The following is a 13,037-nucleotide window of genomic DNA, read 5'->3' as shown; positions in this document are numbered from 1 at the left end:
TGCCTTGTTTCTTTAGATAAACAAAATAAACCAAGTTAAGATTTTTCTATATACTAAGTAACAGGTAAGTCCTACATATACCTTGTTGCTCCTGGTGGAGACAGCCACCAAAACACTGGAAAATGAAAAATCAACCTGTGTAGTACACAGTTTCTCATAATACAAAATATGTTACCATTTCAATGGTGAAGTACCAGGGACATACGTTAAAAATCATGTCTCAGAGATTTCTGGGTCAAAATAACAAAATTAGAATACCAAGAACCATCAAAGAATAAAGACTTCTTTTTTCAAGGTTATTTGGGACTTTTTTTTTTTAATTTTAGTTTATTCTTATTTATTTTGAGAGAGAGCTCTGTCAGCACAGAGCCTAAGGTGGGGCTTGAACTCCCGAACTTTGAGATCATGACCTGAGCCGAAGTCAAGAGTCGGACGCTTAACCGACTGAGCCACCCAGATGCTCCAAAAGACTTCTTAAAATGTAAATGAGCAAGAATATTTAACACGATATTCGGTTGGGTTATTTAACACGATATTAGGTCCTAGCAACAGTTCACAGGGTCATTCTGGTTCTTCTAAGTCAAGTCACCATAATGGGAGAGAAAAAAATCGACTCATCTAAGTACGACAAGATGATCTCTTATCAAGACAAGGAAAGGACTAAGCTTATCACCAAAATCTATTTTTTGGGAAAAGACTGGGTTTTGTTGAACTTATAAGGCTAAGTTAACTGCTTACTAGGTAGATAATTTATCCCGAATAATATTACAAATATCAGTTCACAGGGCACCCCAGACAAAGTGTCAGGTAATGCTGCTTTTAAAACTCTAATAATCTTGCTACTTAATTAAGAAGAATGGTACTTAAAAACAATGAACAGAAATGGCATCGCATGAATGTAGCAGAGACTGCAACCAGCTATCCCAATCCATTCTCTCCTTGCTCTTTAGTAAACCCAATTTTATTTGGGTCAGCCATATGCTCAGCTAAAGGATTACATTTCTTTTTTTTTTTCTTTTTTTTTTTTTTTTTTTTGTTTAAAGGATTACATTTCTAAGACACCCTCCTCTCTAGATGTAGCCATGAAACTAAATTCTGGCCAATTAAGATGTAACAGGAAAGTGTGTGGGACTTCCAGGAAAATTAAGGCTTTCTTCCCTTCATTTTTTCTCCTGCCTGGAATACGGATGGAAAGCCTAAGTCATCAGCAGTCACATTAGATCATGGGATAACCCTGAAAAAGGAAGCATGCAAAAGGAAGACAGCTACTACCCTGGATCCCCAATGACTTGGTGGAACGACCAGTGTTATTGGTCTTGGACTGCCTTCCTCTGAATTTCTTTAAATGAGAAAATAAATTCCAATGTATGTAGTTAATGTTCCCAAACTTTGATGAACATTACAATCACTCAATGAGCTTTTAAAAATCTAGACATTGGGGGCGCCTGGGTGGCGCAGTCGGTTAAGCGTCCGACTTCAGCCAGGTCACGATCTCACGATCTCACGGTCCGTGAGTTCGAGCCCCGCGTCAGGCTCTGGGCTGATGGCTCGGAGCCTGGAGCCTGTTTCGGATTCTGTGTCTCCCTCTCTCTCTGCCCCTCCCCCGTTCATGCTCTGTCTCTCTCTGTCCCATAAATAAATAAAAAAAACGTTGAAAAAAAAAATTAAAAAAAAAAAATCTAGACATCGAGGCAGCTCCCCATACTAATTAGATAGGAAAATCTGGGGATTGAAATCCCCAGTATTAATACTTCTCGATAGACTTCAAGTTCGGACACTATTGCTTTAGGTACTTAAGTCCCCTGCCCCCATATTAAGCCCCTATTACTAACAGCTGATTCTAAATAGGATGGTGCATAAGCATCAGAAGGGAAAAAAAAAAGGATATCTTTATGGCTACATTTTTAAGTGAAAACCTGCAAATGGAAAGGTATTTTTAAATATCACTACATTGTAATTTACCATTAAAGTAGGAAGACACAGTGTATTTATTAAGTACTTTGCTTATTTTTTAAACCATTATCTCATTTCATCCTCACCTCAACCCTATGAGGCTATATCAGGCATGTTTAACAGTTGAAGAAAGAGAGGCTCAGAGAAAACTTATTCAGGGTCTCACATCATGTAACTGGCAGAGCCAAGATACAAGTTCCTATTTGTGTAATTTCAAGGCTGGTGCATTCTCCAACATGCTGTAACTCAAGAAGAAAAGAGACTGAGAGCCCTCTAAAGAGTTACATTTTTTTTTTTCTGGAGGAAATATTAATTTCATGAAAGGACAAATTTGAAAACTAATTTAAAAAATGAATAGGGGGAAAGCATCCCAATTAAATCTGTAAGCATTTTTATGAGCCACAAAAATATTACCTTCAGTTTTTACAAAAAAAAATTTGCTCCCAAGTAACATTAAATAAATGCATTTTAAAAATCAAGCATTCCTAGGGGCGCCTGGGTGGCGCAGTCGGTTAAGCGTCCGACTTCAGCCAGGTCACGATCTCGCGGTCCGTGAGTTCGAGCCCCACGTCGGGCTCTGGGCTGACGGCTCGGAGCCTGGAGCCTGTTTCCGATTCTGTGTCTCCCTCTCTCTCTGCCCCTCCCCTGTTCATGCTCTGTCTCTCTCTGTCCCAAAAATAAATAAACGTTGAAAAAAAAAATTAAAAAAAAAAAATCAAGCATTCCTTATTTTTCAGTTTTGTAAACAGATCTTTAAGAAGTACCATCATTAGAGGGAAAACTGACTGATGAGAAAGAATTTATTAAAAAACATACAATCTAAATTAACTAATGCAGTGACTTAACTAAATTCTGACACAGTTATTAAGTTTAAAATGCACAGATTTTCAGAAGGGTCTCAGCTCTTTCACTGGCTGGCTCTTTTATGTAATTCCATTTACACCAAAAAGTTAATGTTGATTAAGTGACAGAGGAACAATAAGGAAACAGAGGGTTTGAACAACACTATGTAGACCAACTGGACCTCACAGACATATGAACCCTGCACCCAACTGTAGTAGAATATGCATTCCTCTCAAGTGTACATGGAACATTCTCCAGGACAAACCATGTTTCAGGCCATGAAACAAGTCTTAACAAATTCAAGACTGAAATCATACAAAGTATTTTTTCTGATCACAAGGGAGAAAAATAGAACTCAAGTTTTACAAAGTGAAAACCTGAAAATAGAAAGGCATTTTAATATATTATCATATGCAATTTATTATTAAAGTAGGAAAATAAAGAGTATATTTATTGAGTACTTTGCTTATTTTTTAAGAGTTATGTTATTTAATCCTCAAATATAAGGAAATTACACAACAGACTCTTAATCAATGAGTCAAAGATGTCACAAATGAAATTAGAAAACACCTTGGAAGAAATGAAAATGAAAACACAACATACCCAAACTTACGAGATGCAGCTAAAGCCGTGCTAAAAAGAATTTCATAGATAAATGTATACATTAAAAATAAGAAAGATCTCAAATTAACAACCTAATTTGACACCTCAAAAAACTACAAAAAGAATAAACTAAATCCAAAGCTGGCAGAAGGAAGAAAATAATGAAGATTAGAGCAAAGATCAAAATAGAGAACAGAAAAACAATAGAAATAATCAACAAAACTAAGTTGGATTTTTAAAAAGATTTGATAAATCCTTAGCTAGACCAAGAAAAAAAAGAAGACTCAAATAACTAAAATCAGGAAAGTGGGGTCAATACAACTGATGCCACAGAAATAAAAAAAGATAATAAGACAATACTATGAAAAACTGTACATCCAGAAATTCCAATAACCTAGAAATAATAGATAAATTCCTAGACACACAACCTACCTAGACTGACTCATTTAATAAATGGTAAATCTGAACAAACCAATAATGAGTAAGGAGATTAAATCAGTAATCTAAAACTTCCCCCCAAAGATAAACCCTGACCACATGGCTTCACTGAAGAATTCTATCAACATTTAAAGGAGTAACACTAGTCCTCTGGAATTCTTCCAAAAATACTAACGAGGAGGGAATACTTCCAAGCTTATTCTATGAGGCCCTGACAGCAAAGCCAGATAAAAACCCTACAAGAAAACTACAGACCATTATTTCTGATGAATAATATGTAAAGCTCTTCATCAAAGTACTAGCAAATAGAATTGAATAACACATTAAAAGGATTACACACCATGACTAAGGGGGATTAGTTCCTGGAATGCAAGAATGGTTCAACATAGGGCAATCAATCAATATACTATGTACCACGTAACAGAATTAAAGGAATCACATGATCGTCTCAATAAGTATAGAAAAAAGATTTGACAAAATTCAACACTTCTTCATGGTAAAAACATTTAACAAACTAAGAACAGAAAAACACAATCTCAATTAACAAAGCAATTTATGAAAAGTCCAGAGCAAACATCATACTCAATGGTGAAAGGCTGAAAACTTTTCTTCTAAGATTGGGAACAAGGACGCCCACTCTCATTTCTTTTCAACATGGTATTAGAAGGTCTAGCCAGAGCAAATAGGCAAGAAAAAGAAATGAAAGGCAACCAAACTACAAAGGAAGAGGTAAAATTGTCTCCATTCTAAGATGGCAGGATCTTATACGTAGAAATGCCTACGGGTTATGTGCATGTGTGCATGCACTCACACGCACTGTTAGAACAAATAAATTCAGTCAAATCGCAGGACACAAAATCAACACACAAAAACCAGTTGTTTCTATACACTAACAATGAACAATCTGAAAAAGAAATTATGAAAACAATTCCATTTACAGTAGCATAAAAAAAGAATTTAACACTTTAGGAATAAATCTAACCAAGCAGTTGAAAACCTTGTACACTGAAAACTACAAAACATCGTTGAAATAAATTCAAGAAAACACAAATAAGTGGAAAGATGCTCACAGACTGAAAGGCTTAAAACTGTTAAGATGTCCTTACTCTCCAAAGCGTCCTACAGATTTGACACAATCGCAATCAAAATCCCAATGGCATTCTTCATAGAAATATAAAAATTCATCCCAAAATTGATACAGAATTCCAAGGGACATGTAAATAAGTCAAAATAATTTTCAAATAGAAGAACAAAGTGAGAGGACTCATATTTCCTGATTTTAAAATGTATTCGAAAGCTAAGCCATCAAAACAGTGTGGTACTGGCATAAAGACAGACTAGTGAAATACTACAGAGGGCCCAGAAATAAATCCTTGCATATATGATCAAATGATCTCTAACAAGGGGGCCAAGACCACTCAATGGGGAAAAGACAGTCTTTTCAAAAAACAGTGCTGGGAAAATTGGCTATCTACGTGCAAAAAAAAAAAAAAAAAAATAAAAGTACCCCCATTTTTTTTTTTTTTTTTTTTTAATGTTTTTATTTATTTTTGAGACAGAGAGAGACACAGCATGAGCAGGGGAGGGGCAGAGAGAGAGGGAGACACAAAATCTGAAGCAGGCTCCAGGCTCTGAGCTGTCAGCACAGAGCCCGACGCAGGGCTCGAACTCACAGACTGTGAGATCATGACCTGAGCTGAAGTCGGATGCTTAACCGACTGAGCCACCCAGGCGCCCCAAAGCTGGACCCTTATCTTACGCTATGTACAAAAATTAACTCCAAAGGGGTTAAAAACCTAAGTGTAAGATGTAAAACTATAAAACTCCAACACAAAAGCATAACAGAAAATCTTTATAACATTGGATATGGCAATAACGTCTTGGCAATGACACCAAAAGTATAGGCAACAAGAACAAAAAGAGACAAATGGGACCACAACAAGCATAAAACTTTTGGTGCATCAAGAGACGTTATCAAAAGAGTGAAAATGCAACCTATAAACAGGAGAAAATACTCATAAATCATATATCTGGTAAGAGGTTAATATCCAGAATAGATAATAGATTCCTAAAACTTAAGAACAAAAATGAATAACTCAATTAAAAATTGGGTAGAGAATTAAATAGACATTATTTCAAAGATGATATACTAATGGTCAACAAATATGTGAAAAGATGCTCAACATCACTAATCATCAGTGAAATGTCAAATCAAAACCACAATGAGGTATCACCTCACATCTATTAGGATGGCTACTGTCCAAAAAACAAAAAATAATAAATGTTGGTGAGGATGTGGAAAAACTCAAACGCTTGTACACTGTTGGTGGGGTTGTAAAATGGGGCAACGGGTATGGAAAACAATATGAAATTTCCTCAAAAAATTAAAAACAGAACTATCATATGATTTAGCAATTCAACTTTGGAGTACGTATCCAAAGAATCAAAAGAAGGGTCTTGAAAAGATATTTACAGTCAAGAGGTGGAAGTTACCCACCTGTCCAACAGAGAATTGGATATACAGGCAATGGGATATATTCAGCTTTAAAAGGCGAGGCAATCGCGTCACATGCTACAACATGGATGAAGCTTAAAGACATCATGCTAAGTGAAATAAGTTAGTCACAAAAAACCAAAATGAGTCCATTTACATGAGGTATCTAAAGCAGTCAAATTCATAAAGACAGAAAATAGAATGAATGGTGGTTACTAGGGGCTGCGGACCTGGGGGCTAGAGGGGAACGGGAGTCATTTAAATGGGTATTCAGATGAATTTCAGATGCACAAGATGAAACGTTCTGGAGATCTGTTTCATAACAATGTGAATATACTCAACATTACTAAACTGTATACTTAAAAATGGTTAAGATTGAAAATTTTATTATTTCATGATCATAAAAAAAATGTTTAAGGTACCGTTTACTGAATTATCCCTAACTCAATATGGGAATTATTAAGTACACATACACAGGGTTTTAAAACACGGAAAAAAATCTATTACAGTAATGCCTAAAAAGCTTACGAAAAGTATTTTAGATTCTACAAAAGAGTGCCGAAAACATACAATCGTACGTACCTTGGCTTGTCTCTTTTTTCTCTTTGTCTTTCAAAATCTCGTCCTCTGTCCTTTCCGTCTCTTGGTTTTTCTTCTATCCTGTCTTTTACTTTATACTTTTCTTTATATTTTTTCCCCAGAACAATATCTTCCTGTAAAGGAGGGGGTGGACTAGGTGTTCGAGGTCCTTTCTTTTTACTCTGGTTGCCTTTTGAATTCCTGAAGGTGACACAAAGCTATCATTAGAGGTCCAATTACTTTTGGGAGGTCAAATGGATATTTCTTCATCTTAAAAATGGTAGTATTCCTTCCAATGCCTTGCCTTTTACTATCTTATGCAATAGTAATCAATATCCAGAAAAAAAGCAACACACAGAAATGAGCGAATAATTTACTTGCCGCTTACATAATTTTAAAGGTTTCTGAGAAAGATAGAGGTGGAATAGGAAGATTCTTTCCAACAAAAGAAATGACACAGGACAACTTCATGAACTTTTTTTTTTCAGCTTATATAGAAAGATAGATGAAGAAAATAAAAATCATGTATAATTCCACTACCCAAGGATAACCCTTGTTAACAACTTGGATATATGCCCACACTTTTTCCATGTCTCTTTCCCCCTCCCCCAATCTTTTTACAACGTTTTCTAAAATTTTTTGTACTAAACACAGCATGGGGATCTTTCTACAACAAAAAATAGATGTAATAATTTTTATAAATTGTATTGAATTTCATCAAATAGATATGCTCCATAACTAAACAGTTTCAGATTGGTAAGTTTTTAGGTGGCCTCCATGTTTTATTATAAGGAACAGAAAATTATATCATCTATAAATGAAATCCTAAACATTGTTAATAAACATTCATTTAAATCTTTGAGTTAAGAAATATTTCTCAACTCTAAGGTTACAAAAACAGTCCTCTAATTTTTGGGAATTCTTTTACTCTTAATCTACCTAAAAGTGATTTTTGGGTGTAGAATATTCTCTTTAATTTAGCACTTTAAATAATTTTATCCAAATGGTGTGACTTTGACCCTTTTGTATCCAAAGTTATCTGTCTTTACCTCATACCTGCACAATAGTTTGACTGAGTACAGTATTTTGGTATCACTATCCTTTTACCTCAGACCTTTATAAATATTGTTAGAATATCTTATAACATTTAGTGTTGTAGATGAAAAATGTAGAGTCCATTTTTTTCCCGATGCATGTTACCCAGTTTTTCAGCTGGGATGATTATAATTCTTCCTTAGAAATTAAAATTTTCATGAAGATATATCTAGGTTTTCTTTTTTTAACCTCCTCCAGAACTCTGTGAACTATTTAAAAAAAAATTTTTTTTTAACATTTCTTCATTTTTGAGAGAGAAAGACAGAGCGCAAGAAGGGGAGGGGTAGAGAGGAAGACACAGAATCTGAAGCAGGCTCCAGGCTCTGAGCTGTCAGCACAGGGTCTGACGCGGGGCTTGAACTCACTAACTGTGACATCATGACCTGAGCCGAAGTCGGACGCTTAACAGACTGAGCCACCCAGGCGCCCCAAAGAAAAATTACTTAAAAATTATTTTAAAGATAAAATAATAGAGGAATTCTTGGCACAAACTGTATTTTCACATTACTTCTGTGACAGAGACTAGCTAGGTGTTTACTAAATTTTGTCCTGGGCACACTGCTGTAACTATACTGTCTAGACTTCTTTGAAATGAGATATGGCCAAGTGACCAAGTTCTGGCCAAAAAATGCTTGTGGAATTGTACACCACTACCAGGCCTAATAAATGATTCTCATACTCCAGGCAATTGTAAACTGTAGAGCCCAATAAGAGCAGTACTCCAATTAATTTTTTTTCTTTAGGCGTTCCATTTTTTTGATGTCCACAAAACCCAAGCGAAGCCATCTCAAAAGGAGCCTGGGTTACTGAATCTTTATGCATAAGAGAGCCACCTGTTAATCAGAAACACCCACTCTGATTTGCTTTGAGTGAGAAATACACCTCCGTAGCATTGAACTCAGATTTTGGGACTAAGCTATTATAACAACAGAATTATATCAATACACTCACTATGGTATAGAATTTCTTCACATTTCCTTCAAAACTATACGTAGTTGGAAATCACAATTATGTTACAATATAGGCTTTTCAAGTGCCTTCCAACTACAGGGGTCAAAATTGGTTCTGCACATTCTAAAGGCAACAAGATCTTTCAACCTTTTTTAAGTCAATTGATTTCTCCGTAATGGCACAGAGTGTACCTCCCACTTGTGGCACAGAGTTCAATTAATTTCATCTATCATTTTTAGATCCTTTCTTTCTCTGCATCAGACTCTGTGCGGACAGCTCAGAGCCTGAAGCCTGCTTCTGATTCTGTGTCTCCCTCTCTCTGCCCCTCCCCTGCTCACACTCTGTCTCTAGCTCTCAAATGAATAAACATTAAAACAAACAAAGAATCTGAATTTTATTCAACCAAATGGAAAACCACAGAATTTTTCAATGGCATAGTAAATTAACTGCAATCGTTCTTTCAAGATTTCTCTCACAACATCCGTAAAATGAATGAATACAGGGGGTTGAGGAATGAAATGTTTATGTGCACAGGAGAGTGGACACTAGATAAAGTAGAAGGATGATACAATAACCTAGGCAAAAAGTAACTGGAGTCCGAAATAGGGTTAAAGACTCTAGAAACTAGAAGGAAGACAAATACAAGTTTCATTGTGGATTCAGATAGTTTGCCAACTGGTCGTATGTTGAAAGAGGTTAGTTTAGCTTTTTTCCTTGAACAAAATTAGTGTATACGCTTTCATTAAAACAAAATTTAGGGGCGCCTGGGTGGCTCAGTCGGTTAAGTGTCCGACTTCGGCTCGGGTCATGATCTCACGGTCCGTGAGTTTGAGCCCCACGTCGGGCTCTGTGCTGACCGCTCAGAGCCTGGAGCCTGCTTCAGATTTTGTGTCTCCCTCTCTCTCTGATCCTCCCCTGTTCATGCTCTGTCTCTGTCTCAAAAATAAATAAACGTTAAAAAAAAAAAATTTAAATAGTACAGAGTGACATTAAATAGAAAAATGTCTTCTGTCTTATTCTTAGTCCCTCAATGTAATATTTACTCATTTCTGCTTTTATTTCAACTGGCTATTGCAGTAATTCTAAATAATATATTCATACTGCTTAGTATAAACTAAGAATCTAATCTCATGACCATGTGCACAAGGAGACAAGAAAAATGTTCACTGTGTATAATTTGTAACAGTGAAAAACTGAAAACAACTTATAAGTTCAACAACAGAAAAGTAAACACATAGTATACTCAAATGACAAAAGGCTACATAGATCAATACAAATATAAAAAATGTTAAGTGAAAAAGAAAGTTGCAGAAGCAAAGCTTTAATATAGAAGTACTACGACTAAGTAGATAAAAATAATACACATGAAAGTATAAACACACATGCTCAAGTACCAAAAACAAATTCAAGAGGGAAGGAGAGAAAATACATAGGTGTGTTATGATTTAAAAAAAAAAAAAAAAAAGCTCTGAAGGACAGCAGATGGGACACAGACATTTGTTTTATTGTTCTCTATCAATTTTCTTTTAAACAGAAACATTTCGTACCTTTATTTTCTTTTCAAATTTTTATTTAAATTCTGTTAACACACAACCCAATACTAGTTTCAGGAGTAGCAATCAGGGATTCATCACTTACATGTAACACCCAGTGCGCATCACAACAAGGGCCCTCCTTGATACCCATCACCCGATTAACCCATCCCCTACCCACATCCCTCCATCAACCCTCAGTTTGTTCTCTCTCTTTAAAAGTCTCTTCTTCTGGTTTGTTTCCTTCTCTCTCTCATCCCCACCCCCCATATGTTCCTCTGTTTTGTTTGTTAAATTCCACATATGAGTGAAATCATATGGTCATACCTTTATTTTAGAAGAAAAAAACTTACATTAAATACTGAATGTATTACAAGGATTCTTCTGTAATCTACTAATTCTTCTGAGTATCACTTCAGATTTTGGGTATCACTTCAGAAAAAGCTATTTCATTCTGGCGTTATTTACCACCCTACTGACCTCTGCTGGTCCAACAAGGGTGAGGATACTGCAGTTGCCTTCCTGTCTTTCTTGCTTGCTGAAGATGACGATTTAGGGCTTGACTTTCGCTTTGGAGATTTGCTTGACTTTCTTAGAGAAGGAGATGGAGATAATTTTGATCGAATCACTTCTGGTGAAACCTTTTAAAAGAATTCAGTAGATCAATCAGAAACTCCTTCAATCATGGGTGTTATAATCAGATAACAAAGCAGGTGTTTCTAAATCATACCAAAATTCAAATGAAATATTAAGTGCTGTTATAGCCACCAAGTGTTAGTCTGACTTCTAAACATGCGCTTTTAACCAGTATGCTAATTACAATTACCTGCCCTAGCATAACACTATTATTAACAAAGCAAACCAAAATTATACAATTTCAAAATCTCCTCAGAAAAATCACAAATTACATTCCAATAAATTGTACCCCTACTCTTTAAAAAATAAACAAGTATTCTAGACATAGCTTAGGCCTAAGAAACAGACATACATAGATTCAAATCCCATTTAACATTAGCCGGTGAATCTACGCAGCACAACCTTAGTTTTTTCACCTGTCCAAAAGCAAAAATATTTCCTATTTATCTAATAGAGTAATGTGAATATTAACATGTAGTTGATTTACAGTAACGTGATCAACTTATCAACATCCTGATACAATTTAAGACACAACAAATGGCTAATGAGTTCTCTGATCAATACCCATGTTGATATTAATTGCTAACATGTATTTCAATAGCATACCTCCTTTTTAATAATAATTTCTTCTCTTTTGTCCATGTTTTCTTGTTCGAGCTTCATTAATTCCCTCTGTATCTTCTGACGCTTCATTTCCAACGACAACTCATGAACATAATCATAATTAATATCTCCATTGTCAGAATCTTTAAGACAAAATTCCATTACTTGTCAGAAACTATCAAAATTATCTACACCAAAAATTAGAGAAATTTTTTCAACTAATTTCTTATGCAAATTAAAATGGTGGTCTTTCATTAGAATAACATACTTCTGAAAGATAAAAAATATACACTGTTTCTATAAAGGGTTAAAATCAGTATGGCTGATTTCCTTATGAAACGCCAAACATTTTTAAGACACTTGGGTTTTCTTAAAGTGATTTTGGGTTGTCTGGCAGTTGGGTTTTTGGTTAGGAGATGGGATTTCACAATTTTACCGTTAAAAAACTCACATGTAAATTCTAAGTATTAAAAATACCAAAGCCTTCAGTATTTCAGGCTGTATATATGATTTCATTATGTCCTTGACTTTCTTAAAGATTCATCAGTATTAAATGAAGGTAGCATTAGGTGTCCTACATTGCTTCCATATTTCTTTTTTATTAGTGACACAACTGATTTGTATCTAAAACTAAAGTTTGGTAATTTTAACACTAATGTGTACATGAGCTAACATCCGAAAGATCTGTAACTTTTCCATTATAAGCAATTTGTGATAGTTCCTTAGATCAGAACTGTCCATCTCCTCAACAGATGTGGTACGATGTCTCTATTTCCATTCATTTTTTTCAGTGGAAAAAATATAAAGACTTGTTAAGGAAAAAAAAAAAAAAAAACCAGGAAAGAAAAAGAAAGAATGATGTGCAGAGCTATTCCTTCGCAACATGCAGAAGTTTTTGGGGGCTACTGGCACTGTCACCCAGCCTCTCACCCTCATTTGTTATATATAAATGTCAAAGAGCCTAGAGGAAGGAATTTCAGTGACTCTTATCCTAACACATGACAATGTTGGGCTACACTGATAACAAACTGAGGTGCCTTTTCTAACTTTTCTAACTTTTAGCACTGAAGATCACCATTCCTTAACCTGGGGTAAAGAAATAAAATGAAGAACTAAAAAACGACGACGATAAATAGTCCTATTTGTCGAAAACACAAGAAAATGAACATCATTGTCGTGTACAGATCAAATACATTATAATTCCAACTCTCCATTTATTTGCTTGGGAACAGAGAGGGTAACTACATATCCTCTATCTGTGTAACTAAATTGATTGCTCATCTTATATTGGAAGATTATGACAATTTTTC

General features: G+C 35.2%; 1 protein-coding gene across 9 annotated transcripts in view; it reads right to left on the bottom strand.

Annotated features, from left to right (window-relative positions):
• ZC3H13 (zinc finger CCCH-type containing 13) overlaps window positions 1-13,037 on the bottom strand; it is a 98,853-nt gene that overhangs the window by 50,616 nt on the left and 35,200 nt on the right. For all 9 annotated transcript variants that reach the window (XM_040448469.1, XM_040448468.1, XM_040448466.1 and 6 more), the window contains 3 exons: window positions 11,731-11,870; window positions 10,969-11,129; window positions 6,914-7,111 (listed from right to left, as the gene is read on the bottom strand). In XM_040448469.1, coding sequence (XP_040304403.1) covers window positions 6,914-7,111; window positions 10,969-11,129; window positions 11,731-11,870 — 499 coding nt within the window. The remainder of the gene's footprint in view (window positions 1-6,913; window positions 7,112-10,968; window positions 11,130-11,730; window positions 11,871-13,037) is intronic.

The sequence above is a fragment of the Herpailurus yagouaroundi genome, unplaced genomic scaffold (genome assembly GCF_014898765.1).
Source record: "Herpailurus yagouaroundi ecotype Mexico unplaced genomic scaffold, PumYag 197, whole genome shotgun sequence".
Taxonomy (NCBI): domain Eukaryota; kingdom Metazoa; phylum Chordata; class Mammalia; order Carnivora; family Felidae; genus Herpailurus; species Herpailurus yagouaroundi.
The sequence above is the reverse complement of the archived record's forward strand: the minus strand, read 5'-3'. Positions and strand labels throughout refer to the sequence as shown.